Genomic DNA, 23,085 nt, shown 5'->3' on the forward strand with positions numbered 1-23,085 from the left:
CCTTGTTGGTCACTTTTTCAATAATTTGGATGCTATTGACAAAGAAAACGCTTTTATTGGTGATTAGTAGGACCATCAAGGTCAGTTTATCTCACCTGTGTCATTGATTACATTTTTTTCAGAGCTGTTTATTCATTCTGTGAATCACCAATGTTTATTGAATGCAGAACTGTGGATGGTTTAACTTGGGACACAACCGGTCAAAAGGTCTCTTGTGATTTGACCTATGGTCTCAAATGCTACAAGTGGAATAATTTACACGGTTGCCGAGACTACGAAGTCCGTTTTTACTGCCCTTGTACTGGAAGTGAGTTATTTCTTTTAATCTAGAATTGGATAACGTTGAGCTTTAAAATTTATAGTACTGAATAATGGATTAAAAACTCTCAAAATTTTAAATATTTTGAATGGTATTGATTCGTAGCTCCATGAGTCGTACAACAAAAACAGTCTTATAAAGGACATCTGTATTGTGGTATGTGAAATGTGCAGATTTTATAGCTTTCATGTTGAAGAATCTCTTTGGACCAGATCTGGGCTATTAATAATAATACTATTAAAACAATAAAAAGAAACAGCATATGACAGCTATTAAAATAAATACAAAAACACAACAGAATCATATCATTGGCCTACTATAGTAAAATGACAAGGAGAAAACAACACAAGTCATATGATCGATAGGTGTACTATTAAAACAACAAGCAAGAATAAAACAACAGAAATCATATGATGGGCCATCTTCAATAGAAGGCTTGATCTCGCCTTAACTACATACATCTTCAGGAACATGATGATGGACCTACTATTAAAACAACAAGAAAGCAACGAAAATCTTAGAAATGCTACAACAATGTTGTTCCAGTGTGACTGTGAATGAGCCAAGTTCGCAAACAAGTTGGCCTTCAAATTCAACTCTTTGTGCAGGAAAGTGAACAGAATGAAACAAGATTAGTAATAAGTTGGGAGAGTTAGCTATAGATAGATGTAGCCTTATAAATCTGTATTCAGATATGTATATGTTCCATAGGATAGATGAGTATCAGATTTTTAACCCTTTTTTTGTAGGTCTTACTACAGGTATTTATACTGAACAATCTACACCACCTACACCATCAACAGTATCAGTTGGAGTACCAAAGTATAATGTGACATGTGGTTGGACAGAGTGGATAAATAACCACAAACCAAATAGTGTAGGTGTTTTCTTAGCTTAAGCGGATTCTCGTTATTTATTTATTTATTAAATAAGGTAGATAATTTCATTAGTAAAATTTGACTCTTCCATAGAAATCCAATTTTGGACAGTCTTTTGAACTTTATGTTGTGTTTCAATGGCCAGCAATATTGTTGTTTGTGGTCCCATCTTTCTGAATTCCTAAGTAGGACCTGAATATCTTATCAATTTTGTGCTTGATTTTTCTGTCAATTCCCACTGAATTTTTTTTTACTTTCAAATATAGGGACAGAAGATACATTTATAATGAGTTTTGTATGTAAAGAGGATAGAATGAACTTTGCTCAAAACTTTTAAACATAATATTTGACAATGAAAATCTGCAACCTTTCTAATCGGCATATAAGCATTTTATATCACCAGATTCTGCTGCTTATTTTAGCTAACTATTTTAGTTATCCTCTTGATTTTTTAGCTTGGTGAAACTGAATTGTTAACAGATATAATCCGTATTAACAAATTCTGTCCCATCAATCAAATAACTGCAATTGAATGTAGAGAAGCTGTGAGCCAAGTATCTGTCAGCAACGGACATCAAACAGATGTCATCTGTGACCTAAAATACAGTGGTTTGACATGCGACAATAGCAAACAGCACTCTGGGACATCATGTGTAGACTATGAAGTACGATTCTACTGTAACCCATTGAATATTCAGTGTTCCAATATTACACCTACTTTACCTCCAATTTATACAACAGCAACAGCATCTATTACCACTGGTGAGAAAATATACTTCCTTCTAAACCCACAACCTGTAAAATAAAGACTGGGATATTATAATTTAACTTATTTATTAATTAATTAACAGTTGCGCATGTAGTGCCTGTGCTATTTATTAATAAGATTTTATGTATATTTATAGGTGGAACGACTGTATCACCAACAACCAATAACATTGTTACACCACCATCTTATCCACCACCAGGTAAATATCACATACTTTATACCAATCTTATCTATCAACAGGTAAATATCACATACTTTATACCATCTTATCCATCACCAGGTAACTATCACATCAATAAATAATTCTGTGTTATTGTCTTGTTTACAATAGAATGAAATGCTGTTAAAGCCTCATTAACACTTTATTGAGGTTATTGTGATACTAACATATGGTAATTTTGTACCTGTTCAGGTGTGCTTTGTGAGAGGAATGATTTACCTCAGACAGAGTCATACCCACATACTTTTCTTCAAATTCCAAAAGCCTTTAGATATTTTACACATACTACCAATTTGTACATCCACTTTTTCTAAAGCTACTTCTTGGCCTATGGTGGGATTTGAGCACTGGGACTTTCTGGTTGTTAGTCAAGTGTTCTATCTTACCACACAACCAGCACTGATTTCTATGTTTAAAGAGATAGTAATAAATTAAAATACATATATGCAGGATTATATCTCTTGAATCTTACTTTAAAACAGTTTGTGGAGGAAATATGATGCATGTGACTACCATATACACTCCCGACAATCAGTTTTTATCATCTTCAAGTCTGTCATCATATTCTGGACCTGAACGATCCCGCATTGGTACCAATCCAACGAGCGTCTACACAGGAGCCTGGGTGGCTAAGGTTAATGACAAAGACCAATGGATTGAAGTGAGGTTTAATGAACCTCATGTAGTTACAAATATTCGAACTCAGGGACGAGAAGGATTTAATCAGTGGATTAAGGCCTATAAGATTGAGTATTCAACAGATGGCACCCAATTTAAATATTATGAAGAACAGCCAGGAGTTCAGAAAGTAAGAGTTATGAATATTCACCAAAATAAAGATAGTTATATATCTACAAAAATAATTACTGATGGCAGTATTTATGGCGTGGATAAGTCATCCATTTTGATTTAAAAATTCAGGAAAAAAGTTATCAAGAATAAGAAAAGAGTTTCAGAAGGAATCTTTATCACATTATGGTTACAGGTTGACCATTGATCTAGTGGTAACAGTCACTGTCAGCTGTTGTTTATTTTAATTTTATCTTTTGGCAGATTTTCAGTGCCAACTTTGATGATAAGAGTTTAGTAACACAACAACTTATTCCCACAACAGCCAAATATATCCGATTACGACCTGTATCATGGAATGGTGCCATTGCTCTACGGTTTGGTGTCATTGGGTGTGAAGGTATGTCATTCACAATGGTTATATATTGAAGTATTTTTCTCACTCTCACATATTACCTATGGCCAGCCCCAGGACCCATTAATTTCATTTGAAAATTCTTTTGTTGCTTGCAATGTCTACTCCACGTGTTGGTCCTGTGTGCTTGCATACCACTAATTTGGGTCAACCATTGGTCACATTTGGTTAAGCAGCTTGAAGTCAAGGATAAGACACTATAATTTATGTTGATGAAGGAATTGCATCTTTCTTTTCACAGCTCCTCATGTAAGGCCTTGTATCAAAGGCTGGTCTCACTATGTAAATACCCACACACCAACATCAGCACTGTCCCAAATGGAAGGTGGAGAACATGAGAAAATGACACCAGAAGAATTAAATAAATTCTGTTTTGGTGGTAAAGTGACCAAGATAGAATGTACAACGATTGATAACGTATCGTTTGAAAGTAAAGGAGATATACTTACATGTACATTAGATGGAGGTTTAGAATGTGAGAATGCTGATAATTTCCCAGCACCATGTTCTGATTATAGAGTTCGATATTTCTGTGAATGTCAAGGTTAGTGACGATTATATTATAGACTACAATCCATCAATATTTTTTATTTGATAAATCCACTTTAAATGTATGAAACAAAACTAGGTAAACTGAAAAATATTTGTTCATTGCATAAATCACATTATCTGCAAAAACACCTTGTGAATGTTTAAGTATTCTGTGGTATGGAAATGAAAGTGATGGGGAGAGATTTTAGATTTCATTAAAAGTGATTTCCATTGAAATCTGAAATTAGTTTAAAATGTCAATTTGCTTTTTTCAGCTATTCCTCCAACAGTAAGTTCAAGTGTAATACCTACACCTGTTTCATTGGTAACACCATCAACACCAACAGGTAAACTATACACCATGGATTGATAACATTATTGGTGTTAAACAAATAGTAAAACTATTGTTTATGCAACATTTTAATGGTATTCAAACAATACCTTTCCTATTATTATTGATATTAAACGAGCTGAATCTCTGGCTCGATATTTTCCATAAAATTCGATATTAAAAGCATGAATTAGAATTCAATATTGGTCCATTAAAATCAATATTAATGTTGTTATCTTGCCATGAAATATGGGATCCTATAGGATCATTTTAATATACAATATTTAAGACATAATGCATATTATAGTATTAGTACAAAACAAAACATATCCTACTAAAGTAATTAGTAATGGCTGGTTCACAAAATTGTATAGTATGGACTAAGCAGGCATAAATGACTGCCGTTCAATTTGGACTGTTTGGACTGTTCACATATTTCACCGAACATAATTGATCAGAAATTACAATAAAAACATTTAAAATTGAATATAAATCACTTTATCATTTATATTACATTAATATGGGCATCTAATTTAAGGTTCAAAAGAATAGAGCCATAAACCCTTTAATAAAAAAAACCTAGCTTATATATACACTGTACAGAGAATATGTTTGACAAGAGCATCATTTATATAACTTTTCCTGAAATTATGTTTTGGTTCTGGTTTATTTTGTAGTTAATTGTAGCGAAGAGATGGGTATGCAGAATCATATGATATTGGACAACATGATTACAGCTTCATCTTTCTATGATAGTCTACATGTACCATATGCAGCCCGACTAGGTTCTACCACAGGCTGGTTAGCAGCAGATGATAATAGAAAACAATTCTTGCAGGTTAGAGCAATACAGCTTTAATGTCTTCTCCTAGATATCGGAATATGATGTCATTTATCTATTAATATATTTTACTAAAATTGATATATTCATTCACAATCTGATTCAAATATAGATCGATATTTCGTTTTGTTTTTTTTTTTATACTTTCGATGGCCTCCACTACATGAAAATCTGATCGGTTGTAGTGGAAGGTCACGTCAGGGGGCATACTTACGGTCTTTGACCCTATGATTATCAGACATTTGATTGACCAATCGGTGTTTATGTTTCTAGTGGGATACCCACAGTTTCATGCACCACACGCATCAACCACAGAACATGGGATATATAACAACTCTTCCAGATCCTAGTGTGGTAAAGACAAGTAAAAAGAAATTTTAAACTATAAAAAAACAAAATGAAATAGGGTACATGTTTTAATCAGATTGATTGATTCATGTTTGTCAGAATGTTGTTATAATGTTCTAATAGTGATTTATTACAATAAATATGAGGTTGATGGGTCTTTGAGAAATTGGATTTTCCAATAAGTCTGTACAAAAAATACAACAGTGATGGGTGTGACCATGGGGAAGCAAAAATTGTTTCCAGACACATTAGACTGAAAAATGATTCAAATAATCAATTATGGCCATTTAAATTTTGCATTGGTTTCTTAGGAAAATAAGGGAATAATTATTCTATCATTATATTGCAGACCTTCCCATTTATCATTCCTAATTAGTTATAACAGTCTTTATGTTAAAAAAAACATATGTTTTTAATTTTTGAGATATACATGAATGATCTGGCTTCTTCTGCTATTATCATGTTTGATTCCAATTTTTAGGTTGATTTTGGAGAACCCAAAATAATCAGCGCTATAACAACGCAAGGTCGTCCACACATTCCTAATTATGTGACTTCCTACATGGTGACTTTCTCAAGTGATGGCAGCAGATGGACAACGTATTCAGATCAACCTGGTCACCAAAAGGTAGCCATTAATTTTTATTAGTATCGCAGGCCGGATGTTGTTAATCTTTAGCCTGACTTAATAAATATTATTATTTCAAGGATAATGTGAAAGAGAAAGAACATTTGTTTTAATAGATGCAATCCAGTCTGATATAGAATATTGAGGCATTGCGGTTTTGTTTTAATTAAGATAATTACAAAAAGATTGTTAAACATATATAGATTACAAAAGGATTGTTATATTAGTATGGCCTCCCTTCTTATATACCTGTATAAAATTTGAAAAAAGCATTAGGATGGTAAATATAAAAAAAAGTCTTGTGGATGTATGCAAATTAGATATCACAATGTGAAAATATCATGGAAATGATAACCTACACAATTTAACTCTGTATAAGTGCTCATCTTCAGATTTTTATTGAATGACTTAATACTTGCTTGAAAACAACAAGAAAAATAAAGTACTGTGGGAAGTTGTCACTGCATCTGCGTTTAGTTATAATAGACAGGGTTATCCCATCTTCAATAGAAGGCTTTATCTCGCTTTAACTCTGTACATCTTATCAAGCCCTTCATGTAATACCCTGCATATTTCAGCACTAATTTCTATTGGGTATTCACCCAGCTTGTGAGCCTATCAGATTCCTCGATCATCGTGAATACCAAATCTCGCACTTTCCAGCTAAAATGTCTACCTGTGATAGTCAAGTTCAAGGTTCATTCAATGTCAATGTTGCCGTGGAGGGTGCTATATTTGATTTGAGTGTGTCAGTGTCACAACTTCTGATTGGATGCTACTGTTCGCGTGTGTGCAGTAAAGGGAGAAAACGTAGCTATAAGTTCAGGAATTGCAAAGTAATCTAGCAACGTTGTAAAACTGGCAGTCGTTGCTTCAGGAACATGGGGTTATACTAACACAAGGTTACTGCTAGTCACCACACCTGACAAAGCATTATTGAGCTAGAATGAAAGGTTCTATGAGCATGAAATAACAGGTTTGATTCCCTGAAATATCACATCTGTGTTATTATTTGTCTTTACTCTTGTGGACAGTTTGTATGTGATGGCAATTGAAAACCACAAGGACTATTCCAGCTTTAACTTGGTTTATCATTTCACTATTTTAACATAATTCCAAGTTATAATCCTGAATATGGTTTTCTTTTGATGGACGGACAGATAACACCATAGACTGAGATTTATATTCCCTGGATGTACAGATCACACTATACTATAATGGGAATTGGCCATTCATGATCACAACCTGAAGCAAAGCTTGAAGGAAATCACAAGGACTATTCTAGAAACTTGTTTTATCATTTCACTATTTTTTTCTTATACTGGTTATCTATTTCTACATGTCGTAGTAGAGGATTTTTTGTGATTTATTTTTCAGGTTTTCAGTGCCAACTTTGATAGTGAGACGCCAGTATCTAACACATTTGTTCGTCCAATTAGAGCTCAATATATTCGTATACTGCCTCAAACATGGCATGGTAAAATTGCTCTCAGAATGGAAATACATGGCTGTTTCGGGGCTTCTACTAGTAAGTAATGATGCATGTTATAAAATGTATAGAAGTTTAACATCTTACCTTTCTGTAGTTCCTTTAGGAACGTTGTCTGATCGGGCAATATCCTCTCACCGTCCTAGAGTGTTTATTAAGTTGCAATAGGAAAATACCACTCTATCCCCACCTGTGTTCTAAGGCTATTTTGGAATCCTTACCTTCTATTTCTATGCTGGAAAATCTTGCAATTCAACTTTTAACGATATGTAAAAATCAAAGCCGTCTTTGTAAATCAGTGCAGCTCGGCAGCTTTTGTTTTTGAAATATTTTTTGATGCTTTCTTTAATTTGTAATATTTTTTAAAAATGTTAATGGTCATCTTTATGACATATGTTTGTCCGTCGGTTCACATTTTGTTGACACACTAGGTCTTGCAATTGAACATATCCTGAGATATTTTGAAATTTGAAATTTAGCTTATTGAAAGGAAAGAAAGACACATAATTGATTTTGATCAATTTATAATGATCACTCTCTCAGTTCACATTATTGAATATTGCTCAACAACTTTAAGTGTAAGACCAATTTTTACTGCTTAATGAACGATTAATCCCCTGGTATGTTTCATTGCTTAATAAGCTATTTTGTAACAATATCCTAACTCTTACAGCACTTAAACCAAATACGGGACCTATAGTTATCCCAGAAGTTACTCCTAGTCAAGTAACTAATTTAACACCAGGTAGGTAATTGTTATAATACTGATGACTGACTTCTGTCCAGGATAAGAATTCTATCAGAACTAACCATAAAAGGGTGTTTTCTTTTATCAAATTGGTTAAGAATTACTCAGATATTATTTGGACTGTTTAATTAAAGTTACATTATGGGAGATTAGCTAAAGAGCTGGCAGGTCTCACTGTAATAGTTAAAAACTAGATAATATAAAAGGAATTTGTTGAAAATTTCAGGCAAATTGATCCACTCTGAACCAAGATTTTAGCGATAGAATTTTCGGCCTAGTCTTGATCATCATTACTAAAGTCAGTACGATAAAAAACATAGTCTCGATTAAACGTATCGCAGTATATCTGTGTAAGCCTACCGGTATATTGTTACAGACCTAGACTAATGCCATTTTGATTCTGTTTAGATTGGATTCTCAACACAATGATAATATGTGACTATAAAAATAAAAGAAGACCCTCAATATCTAGTTCGAGAATAAAATCTTCAGTTCTTTGGTGAAGTACAATATACCCTAATGGCTAAAAGAATAAAGATTATGTCATGCTAATTCTATTATTTGTCAGTAATTCCTGTGACCTTCATGGGATAATATAACGTATGGCTACATGTATCTATTTATACATTTTTTTATATTTTTATTATTAAGAAAATAACTACTGAATATTTAATTGAATCTAATGTTTACAAAGTTCCTTTTTTAAAAAAATCAGATATCTATGATTTGTATAGTGCTCTTATTTTTGTGCAGATAATTGTATACTTTGGGATAAGTGGGTGGACTCCCATGCTGTTACCCCTGCATCTTCCGGAGATAGAGAACCAATTGAAACACTGAAGTTGAGGAGCTTATATTGTCAACATCCAATTAAAATTGAATGCAGAACTGCCACCCCAGACCATACTCCTTTCTATCACACTGATCAGAATGTGGAATGCAATTTATGGAATGGGTTGGTTTGTAGCAATTGGAAAGTATCTGGTTCTAACAAACTATGCTATAATTATGAAGCCAGACTTGGATGTCTTAAGAACTCTCCAGAATGTGGTATGTTTCCATATTTTATACTTTCTTAAATATCTTTCATCTTTAGTATTCTTTTTTCACTGTCTTACTTTCTCTAATGATGATTATCTTGCATTTTCTTGTTTATTTGAGCATCAGAGAGAACCCATTCAAATTTTGGATTACGTTCAAATTTGGGGTATCTTGTGAATAAAAGAAATTTTTAAAACGCCTTGTTACCTCTCATTGTAGAATTGAATTTCAAAATTTTTAGATTTTTTTTTTTTGGAATACATTTAGATGTTTTGCATAGTTATCTTTTTGTTCCCATTTTGCGAACTTGATACAGAAACTTGGTGTCTTTGTTCATAGGAAAGATAAACTGTATCAGAAATCAGAATATTTCAATGGTATATTTTGATGTTATCTTGCCAAAAATTGGTTGTCTGAAATATGTGTTAAAACCTGCCCAGCAGAATTAGTTGGCAACGATTTTAAAGCTAACACTAACATGTATGACTTTGTCCGTGGACCTATCAGGAGACCTCACACCCTCGGCAATATTTCTATATTTAGTTCCTACCATACCCTTTTAATATTATTTTTGTAACACCTCTATTTACCCAATTGTTTGGGGGAGTTAATTTACACCTGTTGCAGGGCCATCAACAAGTCGTGCAATGTTTTAGGCCGAGGGGTAAACTTGTTCTGTTGCTTTAAATTTAAACAATATTTTATTTCAAGTACGACATGAGTATAGATACATTACTGATATAATGAATTTTTAGCTTTGTATTATACAAATTGATATCTCCATAAATTTATTTTTTCTATTGGGTTTGAATCATCGGATCTGGTAACTTAAAATGTTTGTAACTTAAAATACATTCATATACAGATGGTAGTGTATATATAAGACTAAATGTTAATTATATTCCATACATTTTGTTGATAATCTTGGGAATTACATTAGAATAGATAATATTACTAATTCTGTATATCATATTTTTTGTAGTGCCAACCATTGTGACCAAAATTCCATTATGTTATGCTGGCATGGATTTTAGTAATTGTCCAAGTCAAGGATGTAAGAAAGGATATTATTGTGATGGTAGTCGATGTGTTACTAAGAGTCGATGTCCTTGTCTTATCCAAGGAAATATCATTCCTGTAAGTAGAAAAAAATTGACATGTCCAGTTACACATATCCTGAAGGGGGCGATAACACCCAATAAACAAAAGAGTAATGAATAAAAAAAATTATCACAAAAGACTAGTGGGCGAATAGTGATTAAAATTGTTCGCCCCCTTTCAACATGTTTAGATCTATATTTGCCTATATATCAGTATATTATTAAATCTGGCTCATTAAACAAAAGGTAATGTATTAGATCTCTGTGTTGACTGAGAAAGTTCCTCAGTATTTTCCAGCATGGTTTTCACCATGTCTAGAAAAATTGTCTAGTCATTTAAATGGGCTGGAGAAATGAAGTTTACATTTGGCAACATGTTAAAGGTCCCATGGAAAATATTATAAGAGTAGGCGTTGCTGTAAGTCCAAAATTTCTCGCATAGCACTCTGTATGATATGATGTATGATCGTTAACCCAATTGGTACAAAAACTTAACCCCTATTAACAATTTATGTGGAAATAGGAAAAAGTTAATGCAGCTGTGTATGTGAAGAAACTAATTCAGTTCAAATATATTTTGTTTACTAATTTTTACATTATAATTTTTAGCCTGGTGATCTTGCCCAGAATTCAAATTGTGATACCTGTCAGTGTATGAATGGAGAAGTCAGATGTCTTTCAAAGACATGTCCTGATTGTGGAACGGTAAAGTTTTTGTTGCCAGTAATAATACATTTTCACAAAGCTCATAGGTTAAAACAACTTTCAGTTTCAATTGCTTTTCAAGAAAACTTTGAATATTGCATACAGAAACAAGCATGGTTTGATGGGCTTACAGAAGGAACCCAATGGAATTTCAGAATTGTTAGAATTTGGTGACATTGTTTGTCAGGGCATAATTAAGAAGAACTCTATTCAATTCCAAAAGGGTTGAATCTGTAAATATTGCATGCAAATTCTCTGTATAATAAATAATAAAAACAAATAATATAAGTTAAAGTGCCATAATTTTATATATGTTGCCATTTGGGTTCAAATTAACTTTCATCAAATGAAAAGTGTTTACTAAAATTATATAAGTTAATAAAATGTAAGCTAAAACATAATTTTATGATTTTATAGGCTGGATCTTCCAGATTAAATCTGTCTACTTGTCACTGTGACTGTATACATTGTCGTCCAGACGAGTTTCAGTGTTCAAATGGAGAGTGTATCACTGGTTCTTCTCGGTGTGATGGTATAGTTGATTGTTACAATGATGAACTAGATTGTGGTTAGTAGAGTAAATTATTTGTTCATATTTTTTTTTGGCTAAATTTATCATCCTAAAATTGTGTGTACAATAGTTTTAACCAAATTGGAACCATACGAATATTATTCAGGATTATTTCTACATCTTTTTCCTAAGAGATAACAGTTGAGGACAAAAGGCAGATTTATTTTAGATGACAATTATTTTCACAGAATTTAAATGTGATTTTTATATATATGGAATATTACAGTACATTGATTGATATCAATATTCATTATATTAAACAACCTGCAATATTTTATGTATTTCAAGCATACTGTAATAAAATCAAACATACTGTAATATTAAATTGAAATACTGTAATATTTAATGTATATTATAATGTAATAGTGAATGGTATATTAAACATAATGTAATATTAAACTGAACATAATGTATTAAACTGTATATAATGTTATATTAAATGCATATTAAACATACTGTAATATTAAGTTGAACATACTGTAATATTAAATTTATATTGATAACATATATGAAGTATATTCAATGTAGGCCAACATTATGTTCTATACAGTAATTAATAACAGTGATAGAACAAGGAGTACCATTTAGTTATTGTTTATTTGTAGCAAATTTTACCAGGCCTGTAATAACAACTACACAAGGTATTTATAACGTGTTATATATATAGCTAAAATAGCATTCATTTCTCTTACCTGTGCATTGGTGACCAAATTGTTGATTCCTTTAAAGGTAGTAATTTTAGTTATAGTGAGTGGACTTCAATCAAACTTGTAGCATGCACGTCTTGATTTTTAAAGGTAATGTCATTAGATACTCATTTTTTGAAAATTCTGTTAAAGATATAGTCTATCTCATATTCAAATTCTACAAACTATAATTATATAGATAAAATGCTGCGATATATTTTTTCTATTGTTATGTACTTCTTGTGGAAAAAAAATCATCCAGTAATAAGTTTAGACTGCTAGTTTTGTAAGGCTAAGAATTATTTAAAATTTTATTGTTTAGTTGGACCTCGTTGCGTAACTGGATGGTCCAAATATGTGAATGACCACAAACCAACATCTGAAATGTTCCAAAGTGAAGGTGGAGAACATGAGAAAATGACACCAGAAGAATTAAAGAAGTTCTGTTCTGGTGGTAAAGTAACCAAGATAGAATGTACAACTATTAATAATGTATCATCTATAAGTAACGCAGAACAACTGACATGTAAATTAGATTCAGGTTTACAATGTGAGAATGCTGATAATTTCCCAGCACCATGTTCTGATTATAGAGTTCGATATTTCTGTCATTGTGAAGGTTAGTATTATTGATTTACAATGAGATATTTTCATATATTTGTATATACCAACATTGACCATTTCCTTCCATTTTTAAAAGATTTTTTTCAATGTGAAGCATTGAGGTCATGGGTGAACGAACCCTATCGATATTCAGCATTCTGCGCTCTTCTTTTCTTTATTTCATTTAATCTTTATTTTCAGATCAGCCAATTACAACCCCTAAAGGTAGGAATAGTTTGTTTTATAGGCCCACATTGCAAACACATTTCATACTTCACAAAAAAAATGTTAACGCAGTAGAGGCTACAATTTTAATGAATACAAAAGAAAAACAACAGAATTTTTCCTGCTGCCTCAAGATTTCAATTTTAAATGTGTATTGAAGATATGTACTATAAATGAAATGAAATGAAATGGGTTTAACATCCTACTGTTCTGCTCCGACTGGGCTAATGAAGACAGGCATACACCATACAGTGTGCTATGAGGGAAATTTTGCCCGGACACCAGTGCTAAGGCATACTCTCCAAAATAGACTACTGCAACAGCCTGTTGGCAGGTACCTCAGCTGAAAACATCCTTCATCTCCAAAAGATTCAGAATACAGCAGCATCAAATTATCACCACCTCCCAAAATGATTGTCATGTTTCTTCACTTTAAAGATCTCTTCATTGGCTTCCTGTTTGACAAAAAATAAACTTTAAAGTTCTAACCCTTACTTATCAATGCATACATACCACATGGCACAGCACTAGGCTACGTATGTAATGCTATTCATAAGTACTCTCCACCTAGTATTATTATCATCATCATCATCATCATCATCATCACCAATCATCATTATCATCTATACATATAACAGAATACTCTATACTTGTAATATAACAGTATTTTAAATGTTCTATAGGTATATAATAATACAAATGTATAACACATTATTGTTCTATACATATAACAGCTCATTATGTTCTATACATAACCGAACATTATGTTTTATAAATATAACAATGCACACAATTTAGCTATTGTTTAATTGTAGAACCTGTTACCAGCATGGTTACAGAACCACCAACAACACAAGGTATCTATAAGTCATTATACACATCTAAAATTTCATTCGTTTCTTAAATGTAGAAGATATGAAATTGTTGATTCTCTGAAATGCAGTAGATTTACTTCCAGTGATTGGATTTTGATCAAATTTGAAGTGGATCTCAAGGACTAATTTCACTTCAGACAATTGGTTAACAGTTTCCAATACAAATTGTAAGAAAAATGCTAACAAATTGATTAGGAGTTACTCAAAATGTAGCATTTTTGTGCTCTCCAGTTGATGTTGTTTGATTTAATCTATGTTATATCTATATGCTAAATACAGTGTTTTTTGGCGTTCAACATTAACATCTATTATCTTTGGCACATGATAAGATATCTGGTTTATGGATGGAAATAAGACAACTTTTACTATTTGTATGAGACTCACAGTAAATGTTTCCTGATTTTATTGGCTTTGTAAACCTTGCCTATTATACTATCTAGGTTAAAATTCCTCATGATATTAATCTTTGATTCATGTCTTATATATCAGCCATACATTATTCTTTGAACAAAACCTGGATATATACTTCCAACTCCAGCCAGCATTTCTATCTTTATGTAGACAAACAATTGAAGCAGCAGCAAGTAGACTGCTGGTTTATAAGACTATTAAATTATTTAAAATTGTGTTGTTTAGTTGGAGCCCATTGTGAAACTGGATGGTCCAAATATGTGAATGACCACAAACCAACATCTGAAATGTTCCAAAGTGAAGGTGGAGAACATGAGAAAATGACACCAGAAGAATTAAAGAAGTTCTGTTCTGGTGGTAAAGTGACCAAGATAGAATGTACAACTATTAATAATGTATCATCTATAAGTAACGCAGAACAACTGACATGTAAATTAGATTCTGGTTTACAATGTGAGAATGCTGATAATTTCCCAGCACCATGTTCTGATTATAGAGTTCGATATTTCTGTCATTGTGAAGGTTAGTTTTATTGATTGACAAAGAGATATTTTCATATATTTGTGTATACCAACATTGATCTTTTCCGTCCATTTTTAAAAGATTTTTTCAATGTGAAGCATTGAAGTCATGGTTGGACGAACCATATCCATATGCAGCATTCAGCGCTCTTCTTTTTTTTAGCGAGAAGGTTTTGAATGCATTTTGTGATAAGAATAGAGATTAGAATTCTAGAAGGCAGAAAGGATCTTTGTCAAATTTGGTAAACAACCACGTTTTCCATTTGGCTATCTGTGTTGGTTTTTTTTTTTAGACAAAGCTGCTGTGCACTTTGCATGGCTATCTTTGACTTCTAAAAAACCTCTTGATTTGAATTGACAAATTTAGATTTTTTCATAAACTGTAAACTGCTTGATGCATTTCAGCCAAATGTAGTATGTTTTTGGATAGAGCCTTTTCAGATTTGTCCATATGAAGTTGGTCAGCCTCATACTGGGGTTGAGCAGGAATAACTTTCTTCTGTGTACAATCATTAAAGGCTATAATCTGTACAACTCATATAAATTATGGATTGGCAGATCTGAATACAATCTAATCTGTACAATATCCCCTCCCCTCCTATATTCTTAACATAGTTGTAGTCAATCAGTATACCTTGGTGAATTTATTTGTATGCAAGCTTTTCTTAAAAACAAATTATGTTCTTCATTTTGTTTTTAAATTTGCAGGAATTCATTATTCAATGAACCCTGTTGATATTCAAAATTATTGTCCCTGTCAATTCAACCATAGTCTTATTTGTCCCCCGCCTTTCGAAGAAAGCAGGGTACTATTAAAATGTCCGTCACACTTTTTCGGACACAATAACTCTCTTTCTAATTGAGCTAGAATGATCAAACTTGGTGTAGGTGTTTATAAGGTCAATAGCTTGATGGAGTTCGAAGATGGGCATTTTCCGCTTAGGGTAAGAGGAGATTAACAATTTGATTGGTTGATGCTTTGGGATGCGATAACTTTAGTTCTAATTAAGTGAGAGTGATGAAACTTGGTGTATAGTTTCATTACATCAATACCTTGACTAAGTGCGATAATGAGCATTTTCTGCTCCGGGTAAGCAGAGCGATAAGCAATTTGATTGGCCAAGATTTTGAAACACAATAACTCACCTTCTTATTGAGCTAGAATGTTCAAACTTGGTGTAGGTGTTTATTGGGTCAATGCCTTGATGGAGTTCGAAGATGAGCATTTTATGCTTAGGGTAAGCAGAGATAAGCAATTTGATTTGTTGATGCTTTGGGACACAATAACTTTAGTTCTAATTAAGTGGGAGTGAGGACACTTGGTGTATAGCTTTATTACATCAATACCTTGACTAAGTTCGATAATGAACATTTTCTGCTGAGGGTAAGCAGAGCGATAAGCAATTTGATTGGTCGAGACTTTGGAACACAATAACTCTCCTTCTAATTGAGGTAGAATGTTCAAACTTGGTGTAGGCATTCATTAGGTGAATCCCTTGATGGAATTCGATGATAAACATTGTCTGCTTATGGTAGGCAGAGATAAGCTATCTGATTGGTTGATGCTTTAGGGGCACGATAACTTTGGTTATAATGAAGTGAGAGCGATGAAACTCTGAATATAGATTCATTATATCATTACCTTGACTAAGTTCGATTGTGCGAATTTTCTGCCTGGGCTAAGGAGCGATAAGCAATTTGATTGGTCAAGACTTTGGAACATAAAAACTCTGCTTTTAATTGAGTTAGAATGTTTATACCTGATGTAGATGTTCATTAGGTGAATTATGTCTTGACTGATTTCAATGATTAACATTTCAAGCTAAAGCTAAGCAGAGCTAATCAGTTTCATTGGTCGATGCTTTGGGACAAGATAATCTTGATTCTATCTGATAGAGAGTGATGAAACTTAGTGTATAGTTTGATTGCTCGATACTTTTGAAAAAAATAAATTTGCGATTAATTAATATGTGTCATTTATTTATTTTGTGATTTCGGCGGGGGACATCAGCCTCACTGTTGGCTTGTTTAAATTAGATTTCATGTCAATCTTATCTTTATTTCATTTGATCTTTATTTTCAGATCAGCCAATTACAACCACTAAGAAACAAGGTAGGAATAGTTTGTTTTATAGGCCCACGTTGCAAACACATTTCATACTTCACAAACGAAATTGTAATACAGTAGAGGCTACAGTTTTAATGAATACAAAAGAAAAACAACAGAATATTTCCTGCATTATTATGTCTTGACTCAGCTGCCTCAAGATTTCAATTTTAAATGTGTATTGAAGATATGTACATAAATGAAATGAGGTTTAACGTCCTACTGTTCTGCTCCTACTGGGCGAATGAAGACAGTCATATACGCCACACTGTGCTATGAGGGAAATTTTGCCCGGACACCGGTGCTTGCTGTTATATCGAATTCAACTGCCAAGGGATCTTTTACATGGACGCCATGTGTACACAGGACCCCAATTTTTTGTCCAATCCGAACAACTAGACAGCTGTCCTTGTCAGGCCCTTCGTCTGTCACCACCATATATGTACTATAATAATGCATGTATATTAAACATACTGTAACATAATCTCCAAATTAGACTACTGCAACAGCCTGTTGGCAGGTACCTCAGCTGAAAACATCCTTCATCTCCAAAAGATTCAGAATACAGCAGCATCAAATTATCACCATCTCCCAAAATGATTGTCATGTTTCTTCACTTTAAAAATCTCTTCATTGGCTTCCTGTTTGACAAAAAATAAACTTTAAAGTTCTAACCCTTACTTATCAATGCATACATACCACATGGCACAGCACTAGGCTACGTATGTAATGCTATTCATAAGTACTCTCCACCTAGTATTATTATCATCATCATCATCATCAATCATCATCAATCATCATTATCATCTATACATATAACAGAATACTAAGTTCTATACTTGTAATATAAAAGTATTTTAAATGTTCTATGGGTATATAATAATGCAAATGTATAACACATTATGTTCTATACATATAACAGAACATTATGTTTTATAAATATAACAATGCACACAATTTAGCTATTGTTTAATTGTAGAAACTGTTACCAGCATGTCGTTTACAGAACCACCAACAACACAAGGTATCTATAAGTCATTATACACATCTAAAATTTCATTTGTTTCTTAAATGCAGAAGATATGAAATTGTTGATTCTCTGAAATGCAGTAGATTTACTTCCAGTGAATGGATTTTGATCAAATTTGGAGTGAATCTCAAGGAATAATTTCACTTCAGACAATTGGTTAACAGTTTCCAATACAAATTGTAAGAAAAATGCTAACAAATTGATTAGGAGTTACTCAAAATGTAGCATTTTTGTGCTCTCCAGTTGATGTTGTTTGATTTAATCTATGTTATATCTATATGCTAAATACAGTGTTTTTTGGCGTTCAACATTAACATCTATTATCTTTGGCACATGATAAGATATCTGGTTTATGGATGGAAATAAGACAACTTTTACTATTTGTATGAGACTCACAGTAAATGTTTCCTGATTTTGTTGGCTTTGTAAACCTTGCCTATTATACTATCTAGGTTAAAATTCCTCATGATATTAATCTTTTATTCATGTCTTATATATCAGCCATACATTATTCTTTGAACAAAACCTGTGCATTTTTCATGGCTATCTTGGACTTCTACAAACATTCTTGATTTAAAATGACAAATTTAGATTTTTTCATAAACTGTAAACTGCTTGATGTATTTCAGCCAAATGTAGTATGTTTTTGGATAGGGCCTTTTCAGATTTGTCCATATGAAGTTGGTCAGCCTCATACTGGGGTTGAGCAGGAATAACTTTCTTCATTAAAGGCTATAATCTGTACAACTCATATAAATTATAGATTGGCAGATCTGAATACAATCTAATCTGTACAATAACACCCCACCCCCTAAAGTTTCTTTACACAGTTGTAATCCATCAGTATTCCCTTGAAGCTCCTGGGGTTTCTTAATTTCTGGTAAATTTAATTGTATGTAAGCTTTTCTTACAGTATGTTCTTCATTTTGTTTTTAAATTTGCAGGGATTATTCGTGGGGTCATTAGGCAGAACCCTATTGAAATTCAGAATTATTGTCCCTGTCAATGCAACCATGTTAGTCAAATCAGGTTTCATATCTTATCTTTATTTCATTTGATATCTTTATTTTCAGATCAGTCAATTACAACCAACCAAGGTAGGAATAGTCTGTTTTGTAGGCCCACATTGCAAGCACAGGATAGAGTTTTTATACACCCACATTTCATAATTCACAAAACTATATGCTTGTTAACACAGTAGAGTTTTTATACGCCCACATGTTCATGTGGACGTGTATTGTCGTCGCCCCTGTCAGTCCGTCCACAATTTGTTTGTGGACACTCTACAGGTCCTCTACCTATTACCATATCTTTGCATGTTGTATTGAATGTGGTTCTATACTTGATTTTCAACAGGTCACAATTTTTATCTGATTTTTACGAAACTTGAAATAAAGGTTTATCTCCCAAAGATCTCAGTTCCTTTCGATATTGGCATGTATCGGATCATAACTTCATGGATTATGGCCCCTGAGTGTATGAAAAATCATGTTTTTAGCTTGTGGACACTCTATAGGTCACAATTTTGATCCGATTTTGATGAAGCTTGAAATGCATGTTTGTTTATAATGCAAATATCCTGTTTCCTTTGATATTTGCGCATATCGGATCGTAACTGCCTGATTTATGGCCCCTGATTGTACGAAAAATCACATTTTTAGCTTGTAGACCCTCTAGAGTTCACAATTTTGATCCGATTTTGATGAAACATGACATACATGTTTATAACCCAAAGTTCTCGGTTAGTTTTGATATTTGCACATATTGGATCGTAACTGACTGAATAATGGCCCCTGATTGTACGAAAAATCACGTTTTTAGCTCGTAGACCCTCTAGAGTTCACAATTTTGACCCGATTTTGATGAAACTTAAAATGTACGTTTATAACCCAAAGATCTTGGTTCCTGTCGATATTTGCGCATATCGGATTGTAACTTCCTGAATTATGGCCCCTGATTGTATGAATAATCACTTTTTTTTTAGCTTGTTCTCTATCCATCTCTTGCAAAATGTGGGCGTATCCTGCCTGGCAGTCGCTGGTTAGCTTGTGGATTCTCTAGAGGTCACAATTTTCTTTCCAATTTTAAAAACCGTTTAGATACATCACCATTCCACTATAATGAAGGTTGAATTCGAATTTCGGGAAAATAGAAATGAAACTGCCCGACAAAATGGCCGCTCTCAGTATGCAAATTGTGTATAAGTATGTAATACAAAGGTTATGGACCCTCTAGAGGCTACAATTTTTATCCAATTTTGATGAAACTTAAAACATATCTTTATATTCCAAAAATCTCAGTCCCTTTTGATATTTGCGGAATGACCATAACTTTCTGGATTATGGCCCCTGATTGTACAAAAAATCGTTTTTGTTTTTAGCTTGTTCTGTATCCATCTCTTGCAAAATTTGGGCGTATCCTGCCTGGCAGCCGCTGGTTAATGATTACAAAGAAACCCCAGAATTTCTCCTACATTATTATGGATTGATGCTTTGAATGTGTATTGAACATATAGGTACTATAATAATGCATAAATATATTAAACATACTCTTTTTATCTTACCAGGTAAATCTACACTAAGTGATGGTAATGGACACAACACCACCCGACAAAGTAATGTTTTCTGTTTTTTAGTATCCAGTTAAATGTGAGACTGTTCTCCGTCGATCGTTTTTATATGCCCACATTTTCATGTGGACGTATTATGCCGTCGCCCCTGTCCGTCCGTCCACAATTGTTTGTGGACTCTCTACAAGTCACAATTCTTATCCGATTTCGACGAAACTTGAAATATAGGTGTATCCCCAAAAGATCTCGGCTTCTTTCGATATTGGCATGTATCGGATCGAAACTTCATGGATTATGGCCCCTGTTTGTACGAAAAATCACGTTTTTAGCTTGTGGACCCTATAGAGGTCACAATTTTGATCCGATTTTGTTGAAACTTTACATGCATGTTTATAACCCCATGATCTTGGTTCCTTTTGATATTCGCGCATATCGGATCGTAACTTCCTGAATTATGGCCCCTGATTGTACGAAAAATCGTCTTTTGAGCCTGTGGTCCCTCTAGAGGTCACAATTATTATCTGATTTAAAAAAACGTTTGACTATATCACTGTTACACTGTAATGTTGGTGGAGTTCAAAATATGTGAAAACCAGACCAAAACTACCGGACAAAATGGACAACCTTCGTACGCAAATGTAAACATATGATATATCAAGATTGTGGACCCTCTAAAGTTCACAATTTTGATCTGATTTTGATGAAACTTGACATGCATGTTTATAACCCCAGATCTTGGATACTTTTGATATTTGCACATATTGGATGGTCACTTCCAGAATTATGGTTGAGTTCGAATTTCATGAAAATTGGACCAAAATGGCCGGCCGAAAACGTAACTTCCTGGATTATGGACCCTGATTGTTAGAAAAATCGTATTTTAGTTTGTGGACCCGCTAGAAGTAACAATTTGTATTCAGTTTTAAAAACGGTTTAAATATATCACCGTTACATATCAATGAAGGTTGAGTTTGAATTTCGTAAAAATCAGACCGATACTAACAGACAAAATGGCCACTCCTTGTACGCAAATAGTGTAAAAGTATGTAACACCAAGGTTTTGGACCTTCTAGAAGTCACAATTTTCATCCGATTTTGATGAAACTTGAAATTTATATTTATAATCCAAAGGTTGTGGTTCATTTTAATATTCCTGTAACTTCCTGGATTATGCCACCCCTGATTGTACGAAAAATTGTAGACCCACTAGATATCACAATTTTTATCCAATTTTGATGAAATTTAAAATATATCCCAAGGATCTCAGTTTTTTGGGGTTTTTTTTTAATCCATCTGTTGAAAATAATCTATTAGGATTAAACTAGGCATATTTGTATTATTAATATGATGTGATGTTTTGACAGGTGAGACAACTGTTAATGAGGGCACACCTCCAGGGATTACTGACATTCCTACCATTATAACTCCTCCTCCCAGTAAGTATCATGTTATAATCAGTTTTTATATGCCAACATTTTATTAGGAATATTTTTTTCATGTTGTATAGCCCTATTATAGTTGTGTCTTTGCTAATTAACCATTTTCATGAACTTATCTTTCTATTCCTCTACCTATTACCATATCTTTGCATGTTGTATTGAATGTGGTTCTATACTTTATTTTCAACATATGGATTTTCAGTGTATTAAAAAATGGCTGTTAGTAGTTGTACGTTTGGCCACTATATAACCAGATCACATAGTGATTTCTACGATTGATGTCACCTATTTTGATGCAATGATGATATTGTATGTCAAACACATATGACGTATGATTACTTGTCTAAAATTGATGGCGGCAAATGGTATCAAATTAAAAAGTAGAGAAACTAGGGCTTCATAGGTGAAGCCCCCTAATTAAAAAAATACCAATGAACAAAGGAACGAGAAATAACTAATTCTGATTGCTTTATATAATACATATATAATTAGTACCATATTAATTGACACTGAAAATCATTACAAGGATTGTTTATATATCACACCAATGAATGAATAAAAACTTCTGTGATATAGACCTAACTATGAACTCTGTTCTGTTGTAGACTTTTGCAAAAATGGATGGTCCAAATATGTGAATAACCATACACCAACATCTGAAATGTTCCAAATGGAAGGTGGAGAACATGAGAAAATGACACCAGAAGAATTAAAGAAATTCTGTCCTGTTGGTAAAGTGACCAAGATAGAATGTACAACTATTAATAATGTATCATCTATAAGTAACGCAGAACAACTGACATGTAAATTAGATTCTGGTTTACAATGTGAGAATGCCGATAATTTCCCAGCACCATGTTCTGATTATAGAGTTCGATATTTCTGTCATTGTGAAG

At 33.1% G+C, this 23,085-nt stretch overlaps 2 protein-coding genes across 2 annotated transcripts in view; both read left to right on the top strand.

Annotated features, from left to right (window-relative positions):
* Positions 1–2,102: 2,102 nt before the first annotated feature.
* Positions 2,103–18,222, top strand: LOC126807704 (hemocytin). Its single transcript, XM_056103285.1, has 20 exons — positions 2,103–2,165; positions 2,669–2,994; positions 3,240–3,375; positions 3,632–3,934; positions 4,197–4,268; positions 4,930–5,090; positions 5,923–6,069; positions 7,447–7,597; positions 8,232–8,303; positions 9,060–9,356; positions 10,330–10,484; positions 11,057–11,152; positions 11,570–11,720; positions 12,329–12,364; positions 12,732–13,028; positions 13,214–13,237; positions 14,053–14,094; positions 14,749–15,045; positions 17,128–17,157; positions 18,131–18,222. Exons 2-20 carry the CDS (start codon positions 2,683–2,685, stop codon positions 18,220–18,222), a joined length of 2,871 nt encoding a protein of 956 aa, XP_055959260.1. The 5' UTR covers positions 2,103–2,165; positions 2,669–2,682.
* A 2,557-nt stretch (positions 18,223–20,779) lies between these two features.
* The window catches only part of LOC126832134 (hemocytin-like), a 30,146-nt gene continuing 27,840 nt past the window's right edge, over positions 20,780–23,085 (top strand). The window contains exons 1-3 of the mRNA XM_056103345.1: positions 20,780–20,795; positions 22,115–22,186; positions 22,795–23,085. Of these exons, the coding sequence (XP_055959320.1) occupies positions 22,851–23,085 (235 nt within the window). The 5' untranslated portion in view covers positions 20,780–20,795; positions 22,115–22,186; positions 22,795–22,850. The remainder of the gene's footprint in view (positions 20,796–22,114; positions 22,187–22,794) is intronic.

The sequence above is a fragment of the Patella vulgata genome, chromosome 9, assembly GCF_932274485.2.
Source record: "Patella vulgata chromosome 9, xgPatVulg1.2, whole genome shotgun sequence".
In the NCBI taxonomy this organism is placed as follows: Eukaryota; Metazoa; Mollusca; class Gastropoda; family Patellidae; genus Patella; species Patella vulgata.